Source organism: Balaenoptera acutorostrata, chromosome 14, assembly GCF_949987535.1.
Source record: "Balaenoptera acutorostrata chromosome 14, mBalAcu1.1, whole genome shotgun sequence".
In the NCBI taxonomy this organism is placed as follows: Eukaryota; Metazoa; Chordata; class Mammalia; order Artiodactyla; family Balaenopteridae; genus Balaenoptera; species Balaenoptera acutorostrata.
In genome coordinates this window covers 60,433,651-60,455,748 of record NC_080077.1, presented here as the reverse complement: position 1 = coordinate 60,455,748, position 22,098 = coordinate 60,433,651, and the positions used below count along the sequence as shown (strand labels likewise).

Here is a 22,098-nt window from a genome sequence, read left to right as displayed (position 1 = left end):
ATACACAGATAGCCAACAAACACATGAAAGGATACTCAACATCACTAATCATTAGAGGAATGCAAATCAAACCTGCAAGGAGGTATCACCTCACACTGGTCAGAATGGCCATCATCAAAAAATCTACAAACAATAAATGCTGGAGAGGGTGTGGAGAAAAGGGAACCCTCTTGCACTGTTGGTGGGAATGTAAATTGATACAGCCACTATGGAGAACAGTATGGAAGTTCCTTAAAAAACTAAAAATAGAACTACCATGTGACCCAGCAATCCCACTACTGGGCATATACCCTGAGAAAACCATAATTCAAAAAGATACATGTACCACAATGTTCATTGCAGCTCTACTTACAAGAGCCAGGACATGGAAGCAACCTAAGTGTCCATCGACAGATGAATGGATAAAGAAGATGTGGCACATATATACAATGGAATATTACTCAGCCATAAAAAGAAACGAAATTGAGCTATTTGTAGTGAGGTGGATGGACCCAGAGTCTGTCATACAGAGTGAAGTAAGTCAGAAAGAGAAAAACAAATACCGTATGCTAACACATATATATGGAATCTAAAAAAAAAAAAAAGGTTCTGATGAACCTAGGGACAGGACAGGAATAAAGACGCAGACGTAGAGAATGGACTTGAGGACATGGGGAGGGGGAAGGGGAAGCTCACCAAGTGAGAGAGTGGCATGGACATATATACACTACCAAATGTAAAATAGATAGCTAGTGGGAAGCAGCTGCATAGCACAGGGAGATCAGCTCGGTGCTTTGTGACCACCTAAAGGGGTGGGGTAGGGAGGGTGGGAGGGATACACAAGAGGGAGGGGATATGGGGATATATGTATACATATAGCTGATTCACTTTGTTATAAAGCAGAAACTGACACACCATTGTACAGCAATTACACTCCAATAAAGATGTTAAAAAAAAAAGTAAGCACACTGCTGATATTCATATAAATATTAACAAATTGAATCCAGCAACATAGAAGAAGAAGAATACATCATAACTAACAGGGGTTTGTCCCAGGAATACAAGATAGGTTTAACATTTGAAAATCAATCAGTGTAGTTTACCACATTAACAGAGAATAAAGAAGAAAAACTATATGATAATCTCAGTAGATGCTGGAAAAGCACTTGACAAAATTCAACATCCATTATGATGAAATGCTCAGAAAACTAGGAGTAGAAGGGAATGTCCTCAACCTTATAAAGAACACCGGTGAAAAACCTACAGTCAAGTTCATTCTTTTTTTTTTCAGTGCAGTGTCTAGTCTTAAATCCTCTTCTCTTTTTTTAAATTGAAGTATAGTTGGTGTACAATATTACATAAGTTACAGGTGTACAATATTATTATTCATAATTTTTAAAAGTTATACACCATTTATAGTTATAAAATATTGGCTATATTCCCCATGTTGTACAATATAACCTTGTAGCTTATTTTGTACCTACTCTTTTCTTTTTTTTTGGCCTCGCCATGTGGGATCTTAGTTCCCCAACCAAGGATAGAACCCATGCCCCCTGCATTGGGAGTGCAGAGTTTTAACCACTGGACCACCAGGGAAGTCCCTGTACCTACTCTTTATAATGAAGGACTGAGTGTTTTTCCCCTAATTTTGGGATTAAAGCAAGGATGTCTGCTCTCATCACTTCTATTCAACATGTTACTGGTGGCTCGAGCCAGCACAATAAAGTAAGGAAAAGAAAGAAAAGGCATACAGATTACGAAGGACCAAATAAAACTGGTGACTGAAAGAGTAGTGATCTACACTGATAGTCCCACAGCCCGGGTCCGCTGTATGTCCTAAAAAACTTAGGACCTAAGATTGAAAATTTCCCTCTTAGAATGACACAAGCCTACAGTGATCAGCTATAATATGATTGCCATATATAGTAATTTCACAGCTCCACATGTGAAATACTTAAACCTAACATCCAATCACAGTTAATAAGAAATCTTTTCAAATGACTAGCATTAACTTCCATTTAGTAAAGTAGTCTTCACTATCTCACTACTATCTAGAAGAGGGCACTGGGCTCTAACATAAAAATTTTAAGAGGCTGAACAGGCAATGAGTTTACAGACTGCCTTTTCAACAAAAAAAATACAACAATATTGTCTTTAAAAATTGCCTCCTTGGAAGAAAAATCTAAGGTTACTACACTGGGCTAAGAACTTTTAGAACTCCTCTTTCTTATGTATTTCAAAAGCCAGATCATGAGCTATACATTCACTCTCTGTTCCTCTAAAACACACACACACAAATCAATTTCTAACTGAAATCATAATTATTAGTGTAAATGCCCTCCAGCCCAAGACCACCAGGAACACATCTGTAGTTGAACAAGGTGGGTTTATTACTTGTTCCACTGAGGGAGAACACACACAATGGGGGACCATGGAGTGTCTCTCAGAGGGTATTCAAAAGAACTGATGTAGAATTCGGGCTTTAGTTGGGTGATTTAGGGAAGTTAATCTAAGGAAAATAATCTAAGGGAGCAGAGGTCTGCTCTCAATTGGATGCTGTCAGAAAGTGAGGGTATTTCTACAATTGGATATCTCAATAAAAGGAGGCTAGAATGAGGATAAAGCTGTAACTAGTTAAAAAAAAAAAGTCACAGTGACTCAATTAGGCCAAAAGAGGACGTTTGGGATTTTCTAAGTGGTAGAGTTTGTGTTTAGAGAAAATTATGAAGTGGCCTTGCTCTGTCTCATTTTAACAGTCCTGGAGTAACCTAGCTCGAGTCTGGTATTCTGTGAGATTGTTTGAATAACATGGCTTAACTGTGGGTGTCAGGCTAGCTTCTGAATGTCAAAGGCTGCCTTTTTCCCCTTTCTCATTCGTTTAAAAACCCAATATCAAATTAGGCTCCAAAAAACCTTTAGATGGTCACTATTAAAATTAAATCTACCTTTAAAGAACAAAAATGCTGTATTTAAGTAGTTGTCACCAGTAACTACAAAACAGGAATCCTAGACATGTCATTCAACAAAGGCAAAATCGTTTGTCTTTTCTAGTATGTCTGTTTGAAAGCTGACTCAACATTTTTTGTGCTGTCTGACCCATGATATGTTTGAACTATAACATACCTTAAAGCTATGACTTTAGAAGTTTTAAATCTTATTGTTTATTTTCACAAAATGCTCTTGAATTATGTTTTCAAATTCTCTGACTACCATCTCAATTGATAGTTGTGAGAAATAAGAAAGATAGGTTTTGGCAACAGGTTTTGGCAACACCACTGGCTTATCTAAACAGAGCTATTATCCAGCTAATTATACTTCTTACCAGCGGAGAGTCTGAGGAAGGAACAATCTTGAGTTCTGTTCCGTGTTCTTTGATCTCATTCATCAGTTCAGTAAGAATGTAAGACTGTGCCAAATTCTGAAAGAAAACAAAAGCAACATCTTCTGATTCAGTTATAATATGCCTCTGATTTTACAGAATAAATACTCTCCCAAAGCTTCAAATGTCATCTGGCCTAGCAAAAATATTTTTAAGTTTTAGAAAACTTAATTGAATGCATTTTACATTTAATAAATGTCACTACTACTGACAGAGTCATGGTAAAATACAGAGATCTTTCAGAAGCACTGTGGAAAAAGGTGTATGTATGTGTATGACAATGGCTAAAGATAGCCTAACCAATCAAAAAGAAAACAGACTTCTAGACGAACATTCAGCAGTCATGTGACAGTCCACAGGTGTGCCAATAAAAACAAATCAATTAATATAAACTTTTACATTTTACAAAGCTTTCTCTTGGCTCTTACCTGCATGACTGCATTAAAAAAGCAAGTATTTCCTAAATTTGTAATTCCTTTTACAGATGTTACACTGCTGTCTTTTCTTCCCTTTTTTTCACCTGTTTCACATTTTTCTTCACAAAGTTTTATGATTCTAGAAAATGCATCTAAGTTAGAGAAAACATAATGGACATGAGATTTAAAATTAAATACAGATCATTTGACATAATTTAAATGTATTATTTAAAATTAAATAAGATTTTCCTCTGAATCAATGTTCCTGAAGGGCAAGAATACAAACTCAAATAAGTATCTCCTGTTTTGTATCCTACTGCTAAAGCAGTTAATTTTAATTCATCTTAATATACACATCCGTACCTCAGACACATTGTAGAATAAATTCCAGATGAATTTAAAAATAAAATATTTTAAAATGAAGTTAAAAAAAAAAAAACAAGTAGGAAAGACCAGATCTTGGTTTCCAAACACCATTCCCACTAAAAGGAATGAAGACCCCTTGAAGGAAAGGCTGATTCTAAACCTGGGGCAGCAAAAGAGGCAAATGAGCCTATAACATTTTTGTTATGCCAGAAAATAAGGAAGTGCTCAAAAAAAAAAAAATGGTATGTCAAAACACACAGGCGTCATTTTAAACAGGTTCCCAATGGTCCAATCTGGAACAATTTGAATATCAAAATAAAGAAGGGTACTGATAAATTATTATTCACTGAACAAAATGAGAATGAGTCTGACCTGATAATAGATTTTTAAATGAGGATAAAAGAAAAAACTTTTCCTTACAAGAGAATGCCAACTAATAAAAAGAAGATCTTTCCTGGACCAGGGCTCGAACCCATGTCCCCTGCATTGGCAGGTGGATTCTTAACCACTGCGCCACCAGGGAAGCCCTCATGTGGTTTTCATAAGGATTAAATGAGCTAAATTTTTTTTTAATAAATTTATTTATTTATTTTTAAATTTTTGGCTGCATTGGGTCTTCGTTGCTGCATGCAGGCTTTCTCTAGTTGTGGCGAGTGGGGGCTACTCTTCGTTGCAGTGTGTGGGCTTCTCATTGCGGTGGCTTCTCTTCTTGCGGAGCATGGGCTCTAGGCGCACGGGCTTCAGTAGTTTGGGCACGTGGGCTCAGTAGTTGTGGCTCGCAGGCTCTAGAGCACAGGCTCAGTAGTTGTGGTGCACAGGCTTAGCTGCTCTGAGGCATGTGGGATCTTCCCGGACCAGGGCTCAAACCTGTGTCCCCTGCATTGGCAGGTGGATTCTTAACCATTGTGCCACCAGGGAAGCCCCAAATGAGTTAAATTTGCTTTGCAAAGCACCTGGCATGCTAAGCACTATTTAAGAGTGTGAAAAACAGCCCAGAGAGGCCCCCAAAATTGTTATTTGTGCCAAAAACCATATGTTCATGAACAATCCTTCATGTCCCCTGTTTATCTGCTCTCACTTTTTTCTCTTTAATCATTTCCTATATTTTCTGGGGGTGTTCCCCTCAAGTTTATCTCATTTCTAACTGGATTTTCTGAATTGCTAATATGAGTTTTTTGCCTTTTGCATTGACTTTGTGGTTTTCATGATCCTGGCTTTTCTTTCTGACACATGGAAACCTCTCATTGAGAGAAATAAATTGGTGGTTTCTCAGACGTTTCTTTCATCAAGCAAATCTATTACAAGGAAAAAAATTTTCTTTAACCTCATAACTTTTATCCTTTGATGCAATAGTTTATCATAAACTCTATTACCTGTTTTCCCCCTTTATTCCTGTTTATTTATTCTTTAAACATTATTGGTTGTTACTGGATATCTGCTGTCTAGATAATGAAGAGCTGTTTTTAACGCCCAACCCTAGAATTCTGAGTTACCATAAAAAAGAACTAGCAGGGCTTCCCTGGTGGCGCAGTGGTTGAGAATCTGCCTGCCAATGCAGGGGACACGGGTTCGAGCCCTGGTCTGGGAAGATCCCACATGCCACGGAGCAACTGGGCCCGTGAGCCACAATTGCTGAGCCTGCGCGTCTGGAGCCTGTGCTCCGCAACAAGAGAGGCCGCGATGGTGAGGGGCCTGCGCACCGCGATGAAGAGTGGTCCCCACTTGCCGCAACTGGAGAGGGCCCTCGCACAGAAATGAAGACTCAATACAGTCACAAATAAATAAATAAAAAAAGAACGTGAATTTCTTAAAAAAAAAAAAAAAAAAGAACTAGCAAAATAGATCTCTTCTCCTGTCCTCCAGATATTAAAATAAGTGATAAAAATTAAACCCCATTACAGAGCTTGGGGACAAAGGCTGGTACAATCCATGGAGAAGGTCACTGAGGTGCAGAGTCCAGGCACAGAAAAAAGGAAAAGCAGGAAAAGGCCAGACAGTATCCAGACCTACAAGGGAATGTAAAAGCAAATGAAAAAAGCCAGCCAGTGCGTAAGAAGCACTACACAAACAAGAGGAAGCCCCATACAGATCCTGGCTGGGCTTGCAAATGAGAGCAATCCACCTCTTAATTATAGCTGAGATTCTAACTGAAGTCCAGAATTAGCCGGTTTCAGGCTCACATTATAGCTGTTGCCACGAGATAGTTTCACAGTGATTTTTAAGAGATTTAAGATGAAAGAGTAATTAAATCCAAGCAGTGCTCCATCTTTTGGGGCAAGGCTGTTACTCTGATTTTATGTTAACAAAACTCAGTTTCCAACAGGTTAAGTGATTTGCCCAAAGTTATAATGATAATCTTTTGATTATAAATCCATTGTCATTTTGCCAGGTTAATTTCTCTTCAGTGATTTATGCACAATGAGAAGAATTACAAAAACTAGCAGGAAAGATTCTTACAGATTTGAGTATATGCAACCACAAACAAATATGCCTTCTCAAAAGTATTTCCTTTTGTTAACATCCTTAATAAATGTTGTCATAATATTTTTTAGCTTATTAATATGAAAACAGAGTGGCTGGGGAAAATAAACTATATAGATTATATTAACTATATATAAATACATAATATATACCATAAATATATATTTATTATTCACTTGGGAAAATACTTCCAGAAATAAATTATATTTTAATCTTTTAAGACCAAATAGCATTTTTTAAACCATAACATGCAAATGATTTATGTATCTGTGTACCACATTTACCCATCAGTTTTCAAAACATCTGGGATAGCATCCTAAAGTAAACAATGTTCATAAGACCATCTGGTCAAAACTGCAGGCAAAAAAAAGCATAAGCATATGGAAAAACAGATTTTACCCTTCCCTTCAGCAGTAAGGGATGACAAATGTCAAACCTAGATATATCCACGCTTCACTGTGCAATGCTTTTCAGCACCACCTGGCTCTCCGTGCATATAGCCACCAAATATGGACAGCACTGCCAGAAAGAACATATCCACGGGGCAACGGCAATAAAAATAGTTTATTTCATGGTTAAATAGCCACTTCACACAAGTGGCAAGAGTCTGTTTGTTGACTTTTACATGTATTAAGTCTGTGAGAACATGCTCAAAATTAATTATGCTATTAGACTTGAATATTAAATAGATCAGATAATATAACTAGAAAATAGAATGACATTTTCTAAGAACTATTTATATGTATCTTAAAGTGCAAGTTTTTCATTTTATTAATACTAAGTAGCATGTTTATAAAATGTAACAACTCAAATAAAATTGATTTATCAAATGTCCACTGTGGGGCTTCCCTGGTGGCGCAGTGGTTGAGGATCTGCCTGCCAATGCAGGGGACATAGGTTCGAGCCCTGGTCTGGGAAGATCCCACATGCCGTGGAGCAACTGGACCCGTGAGCCACAATTACTGAGCCTTCACATCTGGAGCCTGTGCTCCGCAACAAGAGAGGCCGCGATAGTGAGAGGCCCGCGCACCGCAAAGAGTGGCCCCCGCTTGCCGCAACTAGAGAAAGCCCTCGCACAGAAACGAAGACCCAACAGAGCCAAAAAAAAAAAAAAAAAAAAACCCTGAATGTACCAGAAAACTGTGGGTGAATATCTTTATAAACGTGGAATACAGAAGACTTTCAAAGCATGACCCCAAAGGCTAAAAAACCATTACAGAAAAGACTGATGGACTTGGCAACAATGACACTAAAAACTTCATTACTGCCCCCCCAAAACCAAACCAAAAAACCTAAAAACTATAAACACAGTTAAACATGGAAAAACAAGTATTCTTGTCAACTATACCCTTTGTATAATCTTTCTGGAGGGCAGCTAAACAACAGTAATCAAAATTTAACATGTGTTTATAAATTGGCCAGAAATTCCAAAAAATTTAACCTACAGAAACAGAAGAATAAGTACACAGAGATGCAGCTTTGCTCATCTTGGAGAAAACTGAAAACAACCAATAGTGGATCTGTTGCCAAGTAATATTAAATGTCTCTCTTTTCTCAAAGGTATAAATATTTGTGAATTGCCTTGGTTAAACCAGAAACGGAACACTGGTGCGTCCCAAGTTTCTCATAGGCACGGGGAAAGCAAACTTATTTTGCAATTTGCTTATTTAAAGAAAAAGTCTGAGAGCATCATCTCCTCTGATAACTTTCCCCACTGTAAAGATGATGATCAAACAAACGCACACAGCTAGTTGTAGGGAGTAGATTTAAACCCAGGTAGTCTGGGTTCAGAATCCACACACTTAACCATTATGATCTGCTATCTGTCTGTATAACAATGGACGATAAGGTTAATAAGTGTGACAAGTTAAGACACTAATGAAATGCTAGTAGTGATATGAAAGAAAAGACCACTCTTTTAAGCAAAAGCTGGATGTAATCAATTGCTGGATGTCTTAGGTGTGTGAATTTATAGTTTTATTAAAGCTTATAGTAGCCCTTCTCAAAGGGTTCCTCAAAAAAAATTAAGCCCTAATGCCATAGGTACCCACTGTATCCAATTAACTTCTCCCTATATATATCCACAAGTTAGTGCCATTTGGGGTAGAACTGAGAAAACAGTCATTCAAGTAACTCTGTGTTCTGTAGTTCGGATGAGGAACCCCAGATTTACATCCCTACAGGTAAAACAAATTGTTTTTGAAGTGTTCAACATTTTTTGTCCCTAACCCATTTTATATATGGAAATAGCAATTTTTAGTACGTATTTATGAAAATGCAAATTTCTTAGGCATATGGACTGTCACTTTATACTAGAACAAAATGTATTACTTTATAAAGAAAAGTCAAAGTATTACATTACAGTCAAATTGTTACTGTAAAAGGGTACAATATTATTTATTCTCAGATACATTATTTCAGATCCCAAATGTACCATACTTTCTTATTTCCAAAAGATACAGCAAACTTATACTTAATAAAACCAAAAGAACCAACATAACATGTCTTTTTATACCAAGAGCATAAGCTTAATGAATTTAACAGAATATAATATTTTATGCTCTCTTTAAGTTCTTTGAAAATGGCATCCCACCAGTATTAAAAATATGGGCCAAATTTATTGTTTTAGAAAAGAATGTGGGACTATCTATCATGTCTAGTTCACACATAGCAAACCAATATTCAATGATATAATTTCAACAGGAATTCCCGTATTCTGTAAGTGTTTGTAGAACACTTACATGACATTTACTAGACTACCAAAGTGAGAAATAAGCCCTTCAGAGAATATCGGCCCACTTTTAACAATACATATTTCTGGGTGGGTCTCACAAGAAAGTTTTCTTGCTCTTTTTCAATCTTGTGTTATATGACCTTTTCATTATATGGGGATTTTATGTGTTGTTTTTAGTTTTCTGGTATATGTTTGAGGGGGAGAGTGTGGAGAGATTATTTTTTGTAAAGCAAATCCTAGCATCAGATGTGGGATCTACACAGCTGTAAGCATTCTTCTGGGAACCAGCACTGGGATTCCCTCAACTGCTTAATGCAATTACCTAAACCAGTCATGTAGTATTAATGTAATTTGCCCATTTCTACAGCTGAAAAGAAGTTTAATCTTTAAAGAGTAAAAAGGAAAAACTTGCTATCCCACTACTTGTCTACTTTGGAACCAAATAAGAATTACCTCATATGTTTGTTCTCAAAATTCCACTAACTCCTAGTTAACCATTAGCCCTAGAAATCTTTATTTGGTCATATAATAAATTGATATTGACATATGAATGGGCAGGTATACATATTAAGGCATTCCTATATATCTCCATAGTACAGTAAGTGATCTTTCTAAAATACAAAACTGATCATCCACTTCTCCTCTTAGAACCTATAAGTGGCTCTTCATTGCCTCCAGGATAAACTCTAAACTTACAAGGCCCTTCAATAGCTGTTTCTACTTACCTCCAGAGTCTCACCTCTCACCAGCCCCCCATCATCACAAAACTCAACCTTGCAGCTCTATACAATCCCCTGAACGTATCAGGCTCCCTCATCAACGAGCTATCTCCCCTGCCTGGAGCACACACCCCTTCCCTCTCTGCCTACCTAACATCTAGCTATCCTTCAGATTCCAGCTTAGAAATCTCTTCCTCTACATAAAAGTTTCCTGGATCCTCTCATCCAGATTACTTACCACTCCAAAGTGTCCTCACAGTCCACTGTACTGGCTCCTCACGGTACTATTTAAACAGCAATTATAATTGTGATTTGTCAATATCCCTCACTAACCAAAAGATCAATAACGGCAGGAACTGAGAAACAGATCTGTCTCATTCACCACTGTATCTCCAGTATCTAGCACAGTGTCTGGCACAAGGTAGAAACTCAAGTATATTAATAGACTGAATGAATAAATAAAATAATTTGATAATATTCAGGGGTGTTTTGGTAGAAAATGCAAAGCATATCTACTTCCTCAGTAAAAACTGCTCACATGCTAGTTCAGGTCAATTCAGCAGTATTTACTACCTAGTCATATGAGAATCAAAAATATAAGCCAGGGTACAATCCTCAAGGCATGTACAGTTTTATAAACAAGACAGATACACATGAAAGCTGAACACCACAAAATCAAGTGTTAAGATTCTAAAGTATGCTACAAAGAAGAAGAGATAAAACGAAGGATTGGGAAAGTGTCACTGAAGTAGGATCTGAGCTGAGCCTTAGGGCAAGAAAGACTGAAGACAGAAACTATAAAGACAGAAATGTGCTAGTTTAGCAGTTCTCAAAGTGTATCTAAGACAACCCCCCTCTTTTGGGTGTCCATAAGCTCCAAGGTATTTTCATAATAAGCCCAAGATGTTATTTGGTTTTCTTACTTTCATTCATTCTCAATTATACAATGCAGTTTTACAGAGGCTACAGGCCATGTGATATCAGAACAGACTGAATGCAGAAGTAGATACGAGAATCCAGCTGTTTCTATTAAGCCAGACATTCAAGAGATTTGGAAAAATGTAAAACAATGCCACTCATTAGGTTTGTGTTGTTTTGGAAACCGTTACCTTTTCTAAAAATATGTTATTTGTGTTAACATGTAATGGAATTACAGCTATTTTTCAGTAAATTAATAAATATTCTAATTTTTTAGATTTAATTTCTAATATGATAAATATTAATAGATATACCCTACCTAACCAAAGCTCTTTAAGTCTTCAATAATTTTTTAAGAGTCTAAAGGGCTACTGGGAACAAAAGTTGAGATTCACTGAGCAGAGAAGCTGAATTAGATGTATCAGACATGAAATTAGCCCAGGCATCGTATAACTTAAAAACATGTTTAAGGTACAGGTACAGGCTTTCCTCTCAGTAGTTATTTTTACTTAATGCAAAATATAAAAAGGCTCCATTTAAATCACTCTTATCCTGCCATTTGAACACAATATATACAGTTTCATAGTCTTTTTGAATTACCATATACAGATATTTTTACATTTCTACAATCTTCACCATTATCATTTAAAATAGCTACATAATCATTTCCAGCATTCTTACAAACCTCAATAGCAACTTTCATATTTGACTTGTAAAGTATCTTATAAAAATATTACTATCCCAAAACACTTACTTCTAAAATACCAAGGGATATTATTTTAAATCAAACTTGCCTGAGAGCTGCTGTAACTTGGAACACAAAGATACTAACATTTTGCCCTAGAACTTCTGGAAACCCTGGATTCAGAACTATGTCTCGCCCTAACTTTAAAGGCTCTACACACTCTCAAACTCCTTCAAGAACCTGTTTCCCCCATTCCAGGTGCTACCCATGGTTCCATAAACACAATTAAAGCTCACATTGGTGTTTCCTTCCCAGCACCTGAAATGATTTCTTCCCTCCTCTCTACCTATCTAAAGTTCATCCTTTAAGGGTCGGCTTGGAAGCCAGCTCATCCACAATTCCTTTTATTATTATTATTATTATTTTTTAATGCTTTCCTTTTTTTTTTAATTTTTATTTATTTATTTATTTTTAATTTACGGCTATGTTGGGTCTTCGTTTCTGTGCGAGGGCTTTCTCTAGTTGTGGCAAGTGGGGGCCACTCTTCATCGCTGTGCGCGGGCCTCTCACTATCGCGGCCTCTCTTGTTGCGGAGCACAGGCTCCAGACACGCAGGCTCAGTAATTGTGGCTCACGGGCCCAGCTGCTCCGCGGCATGTGGGATCTTCCCAGACCAGGGCTCGAACCCGTGTCCCCTGCATTAGCAGGCAGATTCTCAACCACTGCGCCACCAGGGAAGCCCCACAATTCCTTTTGAGTTCCTTTCAGTTGAACACTGCATCCCTCTTTGAATATTTGAAGGACTCTGTTTGAACATCACTCAAAATACAAACAAATTTTATTCGACTTACATCATTATTTTTTTAATCTCACACCTTTTTTAAACTTCTTTAGGAAAGGTCTTATCAATCTCTCTTCCCATGGGAAACAGGGAGAAAGTGCTGAGGAAAATGAGGCTCAGACAAACTGTAATCTGCCCCAGGTCACAGAGCTAGTGATTGAAAGAGTCAAATTTGAATGCCAGACTCCCCTGACTCGAAGCCCATGGTTTTTCTCCCATACCATTCCACGCTCCCTACCTTACATCCTTTGTGATAATAAATATTCAAGAAATCTGTAAAACTGAATGGAATCAGACTGGCTTTGTTCTTAACCTCAAGGAATCTCTAACGTAAAAAATCCAGAGAAAATAATTTCTACAGTTGTACTTTTGCCACCCTTGCCATCATATCCCTACATTTCTTCTTTTTTTTTTTTTTTAATTTATTTTAATTTTATTTTTGGCTGTGTTGGGTCTTTGTTGCTGTGTGCGGGCTTTCTCTAGTTGCGGCGAGCGGGGGCTACTCTTTTTTTTTTTTTTTTCTTTTATTTATTTATTTATTTATTTATTTATTTTTGGCTGTGTTGGGTCTTCGTTTCTGTGGGAGGGCTTTCTCTAGTTGCAGCAAGCGGGGGCCACTCTTCATTGCGGTGCGCGGGCCTCTCACTGTCGCGGCCTCTGTTGTTGCGCAGCACAGGCTCCAGACGCTCAGGCTCAGTAGTTGTGGCTCACGGGCCCAGTTACTCCGTGGCATGTGGGATCTTCCCAGACCAACGCTCGAACCCGCGTCCCCTGCATTGGCAAGCAGACGCTCAACCACTGCGCCACCAGGGAAGCCCCGGGGGCTACTCTTCATTGCGGTGCGTCGGCTTCTCATTGTAGTGGCTTCTCTTGTTGCAGAGCACAGGCTCTAGGCACATGGGCTTCAGTAGTTGTGGCACACGGGCTCAGTAGTTGTGGCTCACGGGCTCTAGAGCGCAGGCTCAGTAGTTGTGGCGCACGGGCTTAGTTGCCCCGCGGCATGTGGGATCTTCCTGGACCAGGGCTCGAACCCGTGTCCCCTGCATTGGCAGGCGGATTCTTAACCACTGCGCCACCAGGGAAGCCCCCTACATTTCTTCTTATGGCCAACAAAACTAATGGGCAGCTTTCAGGAGACAGCATTAAGACCAACCTCTGTTCTATAAGTATTAAATGCCTATAACCACCATATTTTCCAATGAATGAGTGATAAAATTAATCATTTCTTCTGCTGTCCAAGAACCTGAGTTTACCTCCTCTAGTTCCTCCTCCAATGTTTTCATCATTACTGTCTCAGAGCAACAGCTACCAAAAATCATTCTATATTGAGCTACAGAAAATACAGCTGAAAACGATATTTCTATATAATTTTTCAGTTTCTGATGCCACCTACTAAGCAGTTCAATCCCTGCTCTAAAGGCATTTCCAAATTACCATGGCCATTTATTCCCATTCATCTAGTTAATCAAAATCCTGAGCTATGTACTTGATTCCTCCTACTTTCCCTCACTCATTACACCTAGTCCACCTCCTCTCCACCAGAACCCCTACTCATCTCTCACCTGCCCTACCACAATAACCTCCTTTTACCTCCTTAAGGATCTCCCCACCTCCAATCTTAACCCACAACAGTCTATTCTCCATTTGGTAGAGTTATCTTTATTTTTAAAAAGATGAAATGACTATCACTCTTCTGCTTAAAACACTTTAATAGCTTCCATTACACTTCCAATAAAATAAAAATCCTTTACCACAGAATTCCTTACAGTATCCTTCATGACCTGCCCACCTACATCTTAACTTTACCACATTCTGCTTTCTCCCAGCAAACCACACTCCAGCCATATTGGCCTTTCTTGATCACTATGACCATGAGATTATTACTTATCACTGCAATCTGTTCTTTTCCTTTGTAGCACTTATCACAAGTTACATATGTGTTATGTTTCTGTCTGTCTCTCCCACTATGCTCTAAACTTCATGAGGGCAACATAAAACTGTTTTTGTTTTACCAACACATATCAAATAAAGTATAAAGCATGGCATGTGGTAGGCACTTAATATTTTTGAATGAAGAAACTCCTTCCCTATATATTTGTAATATATATTAATGTGTATTATATACCGCTTATATGTTAGACAACAAAGTACAATATATAATACGTTACTATTGTATAATAAAGGATTTGGCTGCCTTTTGTCCCAGGTTCCTGAGAAGCCCCCTCTAAATCCTTGGATTTCCAGAGTGACAGGAGTGTCTGTTTTACTCATGGTGGGCCCCTCAGACCACGCTTGATAGTTTATGTTAACAAAGTATTTTTTTATTCATTGTGGGACCTTAGACAATGTATGCTAATGAGATGGCTCAGGATGGGAGCCAGCCATGCCAGAAAGCCCAAACTTGTGATTAGAGGGCTGGGATCCTGGAGACTGAGTTATGTCATGTGGCCAATGATTCAATCAGCCATGCCTATGCAACGAAACCCTAATAAAAACGCTAGACATCAAAACTCCAGTGAGCTTCCCTGGTTAACAACAGTCTGTGTGTACTGTTACACATCAATGTGCTGAGAAGGTGATGCATCCTGACCCCACAGGAAGAAGACAAAAAAGTTTCATGTTTGGTACCTTCCCAGACCTCACCTTACATGTCTTTTCTTTCGGCTGGTCCTGATTTCTATCTCTTTTTGTTGTTGTTGCTATAATGAAACTGTAATTGTAAGTATAGCACTTTCCTGTGTTTTCTGAGTCATTCTAGCAAATTATTGAATTCAGAGGACAGTGGGAACCCCTGTAGCCAGTTGGTCAGAAATTGGGGTGGTCCTGAGAACCCCTAGCTTGAGAATGGTGTCTGAAGTGAGGGCAATCTTTTGGGGGAACTGAGCCCTTAATCTGCAAGGTTAGCCTAATTCCAGGTAGTTAGTGTCAGAACAGTATTCCAATGATGTAACAAATAACAGATATCATTTCATAAATGTGTCAGGGACTATGCAAGTATTTTTACACACATTATTTCTAAATCTTTAGAAAACATCCCTAAGCTTCACAACATTCCCACTTGACAGAATTATCGTACTAATTTTTTACATAAGGAAACTAAGAAGTCAAAGTCACACAGACAGTAGGTAATTTAGGTGGAACCTAAATTCAAATTCAGCCTTGTTTTGATTCAAAAGCCCACAATCCAGTCACTATCCTCTCCAGCTTCTCATTATTAGTTATGTAAATACAACACAAGATAACATCACAAAACTGCTACCTAAGAATTCATGGCACTCGTACTGAGAGGTTACAGTAAAATCCAAAGTACTCTTTATGAATTTATTATCTCTTTATAAGAATTATAAAATATCATACTTTAATACAAATTTCCTTAGCAACTGCTGTTAACTTACTTGTTTGTGTTTTAGAAACATGTTTCTGGAGAAAATCAACTACCTGAGCCAAAATCTTCTTATTACAATGTGTTGATAATTTTTCATCGCACTCATAACACCTGAAAAAATATAAAATTTAAGCAAATATTATGAAAGCATCTTCAATAATTTTACACATCAGGTAATAAAGTTGGTATTTATCCACTTTTGTCTTTAACTCATGGGGTAAGGGGGATACATAGGGTGAGGCAAGAGAAATGAGGTAAATAAGTCTACAGAAATAAGCAGGGGACAGTTCATACAGAGCCTTAGCATTCAAATTAGAGTTTTGGTAGTTTATCCTAAGTGTAACGGAGTGCCATGAGAGGCTTATAAGCAGGCGAGTGATATGATCCAATTTACATTTTGAAAACATCACTCTGACTAATGTCAGATTGGATGGCATCAGGAATAGAGAGAGATCAGGGTAGATGCAGTGGATCTGGAGAGAAATGAACAGACAAATATTTTCAGGTAGAAGCAGTAACGAATTGGATATAAAAGATAAGGAAGAGGAAAGGGAGAAGCTGATGTGGGTATGTCAGTGATTCTCAAACAGGAGCAATTTTGTCCCCCAGGGGACATCTGGCAGAGTTGTGAGACATTTTTGGTTGTCACAACTGGGAAAGCTGCTACTGGCACCCAGTGGTCAGAGGCCAGAGCTAATCCTGTCCCCTCACAGGACAGTCCCCCTCACAACAAAGAATTATCAACCCAAATGACAACAGTATTGAGACTGAGAAATCCTGGTCTAGATGAAACAAGATATTCTGTGAGCAGATAGTGTTTAAAGCTGAGTGGTGGATATAGAGGAATTCATTATACCATATGTTTACTTTCGTTAAAAGGTTGAAAAATAAAATAAGATAAAAAGGGGAAGAAAACAACTGCCAGGCTCCTGGCTTGAATACTTAAGCAATGGAGGTTCCACTTACAGAGACAGGGAAGACTGGACGAGGTAAGTGTTGTGTTTTATTTTGTTTGGAGTTTATTTGTGAAGAGGGGGTTAGAGAAGAGATTTTGAAAAGCACATTCCTTTTCAGAAAACTACCCTCCACTAAGTTTACTCATTAGTGCATATACTTAATAAAGGTTTCTTCTATCTATTATCATCTTAATGAGATCCAATGATCAAATAAGAACAGTGTTTGACCATATTGAAAGTGTTTTATAAATGTAATGCATTATACCAACATGACCTTACATATTCACAATCTTCTTGCTTATAACTATTAGTGGTCCTGGAATCAATGGCTGTAAACTAGGTTTGGGTCCCTTTTCTAAACAGCGCTCAAAATTCAAATGGTTACTGAGTGTTCACTCTATCACTTTGCACACAGAAATACACAGATACATAGATAAATCTGTGAAGGAATCGAGTCACAAAAAACATTCCCAAAGCAACCTTTCCAATAGATCATGATGGAATTTAAGCAATTACAGTTATCAAGCTTCCATTATAATAGATGTTCAATATTTAATGATGTAATGATTGGCAAAAATAATAAAAATATAATTGCTCATTTGAAAAATATTGAAACGTCAAATTTTTACTGAGATTACAACTTAATTTTTACTTGTTATTAAATATATTGTTGTAACTTTAAGAGTGCAAAAAAAAATGTAAATAAAAACTGCACAATGGCAGCGAATTTGGAGAAAAGAGGAGAGCTCAAGATAATTTAATTCCACCTGTTTCCATTAGAAATAACCAAAAAAATAATTGAGCACTTACTATCTGCCATGCACTGTTCTAAGAACTTTACATGCATTTTCTGGTTTAATTCCTCACAACAATCAAAAAAGTATTATCATTTTAAAATAAATAGCTTTATAGAAGTGTAATATTTTCTTTTTAAGGGTGGGAAACAAACACGGCTCGCAAATCAGTAATAGAATAAGAGTACAAGGGAAATATTAAACCTTTCAACAAACTTTTGAATGATTTAAAAGCACACATTTACATGTTATTTTTAAGTGTTAAATCAGTGCCTCTAAACCCTGGTTAGGCATAAGAATCACCTATGGAACTTAAAAATACAGAAGCCCTGATTTAATAGAGGACCATTGGTACCTATGGGTTTTTCAAATTCCACCTGTGTGATTCTGATGTGAAGTCAGAGGTAAGAAGCTGCTGTATTATTATACTAATAATTATCTGTTTAAGCAGTATTAAATCCGCTATCCAGCAACACTTTGTTAGCTGTGATTAAATTATCAAATCTACAATATTCCTTTCTTTTTTTTAGGTTTTTCAGGTTTTTCCTCTAGTTCCAGCTGGCCTTCTCTAATCCAGATTAGTGAAGTTTTCTACTGATACTGTTAAACTTTTTAAGGTTTAAGAATTAGATGGGAAAAAGAAAACAGTCACAACCTTTGCATTTCTATAAATACATGTGACAAACCTGAATTTCTTTCTTTGAAAGAGAAGTAATTCTATGGACCCCCAAATGTGACTTAAAATTATTTTCAGTATAATATAAATCTCACAAATCCATCTCACAAAACTCAATAAATTCACCATCCTTGTAACTCTATATAACTATGAAAGCAAAATTACAATTAAATATAAAATAAAATTTAAAAAACAATTAAATTAAAACTAACCTAATTGATTATGCTAGGTAAGGCTTTTTTGCTGAAATTAAATCATGATTCATACCATAATTGGGGTCCTAAGAGCTACAACAGACATTCCAATTCAGATTCACTTGAGATGAACCTATTTTGCCAGGTGCCACTCAATTCTCCCACCATCTTTTTCTACTTCAGTGGTCCTCAAACTATGGTCCCAGGCCAGCAGCATTGGCAACACCTGGGAACTTGTTAGAAATGCAATTTCTCAGGCCCCACCCCAGAACTAGTAAATCAGAATCTCTAAGCCTGAGACCCAGCAATCTACTCCAACAAGCCTCCCAGTGATTCTGATACACCCTATCGTTGCAGACCACTGCTCTATTCAGACTACAGGGAAATGTTTACTGAGCTGCCACACTGTGGGATCATCCCCCTCTCCCTTGGCTCCAATGCTTCATTTACGTATTAAGTTCTAGCAATTCTTTCCTCATTCACCCCAATTTTATTACTTGGGGCCAACAACAAAAACACAAATGCAGCAGGCATCCAACCCTGTGGCTGAATTAAATTATATGATGATGGTCTCTCCTACAAACCAAAATATCCTTATATTAATTTTAGAACCCTGAAATGAAGTACAAAGTTAAAATATTTTTGTCTTAAAACTTGAAAACTCCTGAAAATTCATCTGAATAACCCTAGGAGTCTATAAATTCGTGAGAAAATTTTTGCTGTAAAATATAGGAAAAGCTTTTCAATACAGTGTCCAGTTAAACCACTGAAGCAGTGTGGTATGCTGGTAAGGGACTAAAGAATCAAAAGACTTGTTTTAGTGCCTGGATCTTTATTTTGTAACCACAAAAAGGTAAATAAATGATACTCAGTGTCCTTACACATAAAATGTTGGAACTGGACTCAGTTCCCAACCAGGGTTAAGTAGTAGAATCCCCTGAGAAGTTTTTACAAACTATCTATGCCTAGGCTTTCCTTGTCCCCTGCAGAGAATCGCCAAACGACTTGACTGCTTGAAGTACCTTCCTCCACTTAAACTCTGACATTCTAATTTAGCAAGTTCATTATCAAAAAATCAACTAGCAACAACTTTTCTTTATTGTACAAAGAAAGTGTTAAAGAAAACTACAGGGATGACTAAATTTTTTCTTACTTAAATTTTATATTCATGGATAATGTTAATTTTCTTAAATGATTCCATAGGTTGTGTTTAGGCTAAAAAGTATAAGCTGGTATATCATCTTTAAATACCGTACCTTATAAAACTCAAAGAGTTTTTATAGTGAACACAAGTACTAACGAAATCTAACTTACCAAATGATCCATGTGCTCAGACTAATTATAATACAATGAAACTCTGCTCTCCAACTCTTGAAGTGCTTCAATGAATGCTGGCTTTCTGAGTTTTTACCACATCCCTAAAGATGAACAGGACACTCTTTGTATGATTTACATACAAGTTTATTTCAAATTAATCAAAACTTAAATCATACTCAAACATACTAGAAGTTTTGTTTTGTTTTTGGTTTCAAGCAGGAGGGAAAAGTTTCAGAAAACAATATGGATTCTCATTAAATTCAATTTCTTGCAAAGAGTCTAACTTGCTTCTTGTTACACAGTAAAACAGTCATGAGCCAAGTTAATTTCCATACCATTTAAAAATGTACACGCTCTCTGTCTTATGCATGGTGGGACCCTGAGCATCCTCGCAGGCCAGTAGTGCCCCTCCCCTATACACACATTTCCTAATACCCTACACACCTACCTCCACCCAACTCCACTGAAAACTAGTGAGACTCAGACCAATCACAGTAACTTCCACCACCAGGTAAGTAAAGATATGAGATTCAATTCCAGTCAATGTGCCATGAGGGGCAGTCTAATGGATGTTTCTGGAAAAGTTTTACGTATTTTAAAAAAGAACACAGGGAAGGGATGTACTTTTTGCCCTCTTTCTGGCCTTTGGGGATTGCTGTGTGATACACAGTGCATGAAACATCTTTGACCATCCTGAAACCATGAAACTGAGGATGGCAGAGCAGAAAAATGGAAGAAATCTCAGTTTTTAATGTTCTTTCCATTGAAGCAACTAACTTTAAGTGGCCCTACTTCTGGCTTTCTATGTGAGATAATAAAGATGCCTCTTATTCTAAAAAATATATATATACTTTTAATTTTATTTAAAAATTCCTTTATTAAAGATATCAATAGGTTCTACAACATCGTAAAGCAACTATACTCCAATTAAAAAAAAAAAGATACCAATAGCTTCTAAGCTCTTAAGAGAAATTACTTTGCAAAAAAAAAAAAGAAAGAAAAGACAGAATAATCACTTTTTATAGAGAAAAAAATGAATCCAAAAAGATTTTTAAAAAACCCAAAAACTTGGATCCATTTCCTAAGTAAATACAAATAGGTAAAGGCAGGGCCACATATAAGAACTACTGCAAGTGGGCTGGATTCCCTTTTGAAGTATTTATAAACCACACATGATTAATTTCTGAACATACATACATTTTACTTTACCTTAAACATTTCTAAGCTCGGCCTTGGAGAGTTCTATCTAAACACAGAATAAATTAATCTTAAGTTCTAAGCATTACCAACAGTCAGAGCTCACAGTAAGATTTAAGGAAAATATTTAAGACAAACTCTCACATAAAAGAGACTTTTCTCACCTGAAAACCACACTTGAGGCACAACCAAATATCAGAAGGAAGTACTGGCTGTCCATCATAGAATTTTCTTTCTTTTAAACATTCCAAGCAAACTGACCACAGATTCTTAACTATTGCTTTTTTCACATGATTCACACTGATAGCATGACTTACATGTTGGCAAGTGAAACCTACTGAATAAGACACAAAGTTTGAACATTTTCTTTGCTAAACCAAAGTGACACCATTAGCAAGCAAAGGTCAACAATATTAAAATGCTATAACTAAAAAGCACAGAGATTCAAAAAACAAAATAACTCAAAAGGATACATACTGCATGATTCCATTTACAAAACATTTGTGAAATAACAAAATTATAGAGTTGGAGAACAGATCAGCAGTTGCCAGGGGCTTTAGATGGGGAGCAGTTGTGTGGCTATAAATAAGTAGCACTCAAGGTGGTGATACTGTAATCAAGTATCTTGACTGGTGTTTATAGAAAGCTACACATGTAATTAAACTGCATACACACATACACACACACACACACACACACACACACAAGTGCATGTATATCTGGTGAAACCTGAATAAGCTCTAAGGATTGTACCGATGTCAGTTTCCTGGTTTTGATACTGTGCTATAGAAATACAAGATGTTACATCAGGAGAGACTGGATGAAGGGTGAATGGGACCTCCTTGTATACGTGTTGTACCTTCCTGTAAATCTAAGATTAATTCAAAAATTAGAAGTTTAATAAATAAGAAGATTATTTATTGAGCAGCTACTATGTATCAAGCATTTTGAATGTATTTTCTTTCACTAAGATACACAAGTAAAATCTTCCCATGGGCTAGCTCTGCTATGATACTATTTTCACCATGGTTGCGAGAAAGAAAAGAGAAGAACAAACAAAG

General features: G+C 37.1%; 1 protein-coding gene across 7 annotated transcripts in view; it reads right to left on the bottom strand.

Moving 5' to 3' along the window:
- USP45 (ubiquitin specific peptidase 45) overlaps positions 1-22,098 on the bottom strand; it is a 67,864-nt gene that overhangs the window by 38,267 nt on the left and 7,499 nt on the right. For 6 of the 7 annotated variants that reach the window (XR_009005208.1, XM_057527953.1, XM_057527956.1 and 3 more), the window contains exons 3-7: positions 21,202-21,374; positions 19,838-19,941; positions 15,914-16,014; positions 3,787-3,926; positions 3,302-3,397 (exon numbers count right to left, since the gene is read on the bottom strand). Coding sequence is in view for 6 of the 7 variants with exons in the window: in XM_057527953.1 (XP_057383936.1) it covers positions 3,302-3,397; positions 3,787-3,926; positions 15,914-16,014; positions 19,838-19,941; positions 21,202-21,374 (614 nt within the window). In the remaining variant the exon portion in view is untranslated. The remainder of the gene's footprint in view (positions 1-3,301; positions 3,398-3,786; positions 3,927-15,913; positions 16,015-19,837; positions 19,942-21,201; positions 21,375-22,098) is intronic. The other variant, XM_057527955.1, reaches the window with a different exon arrangement.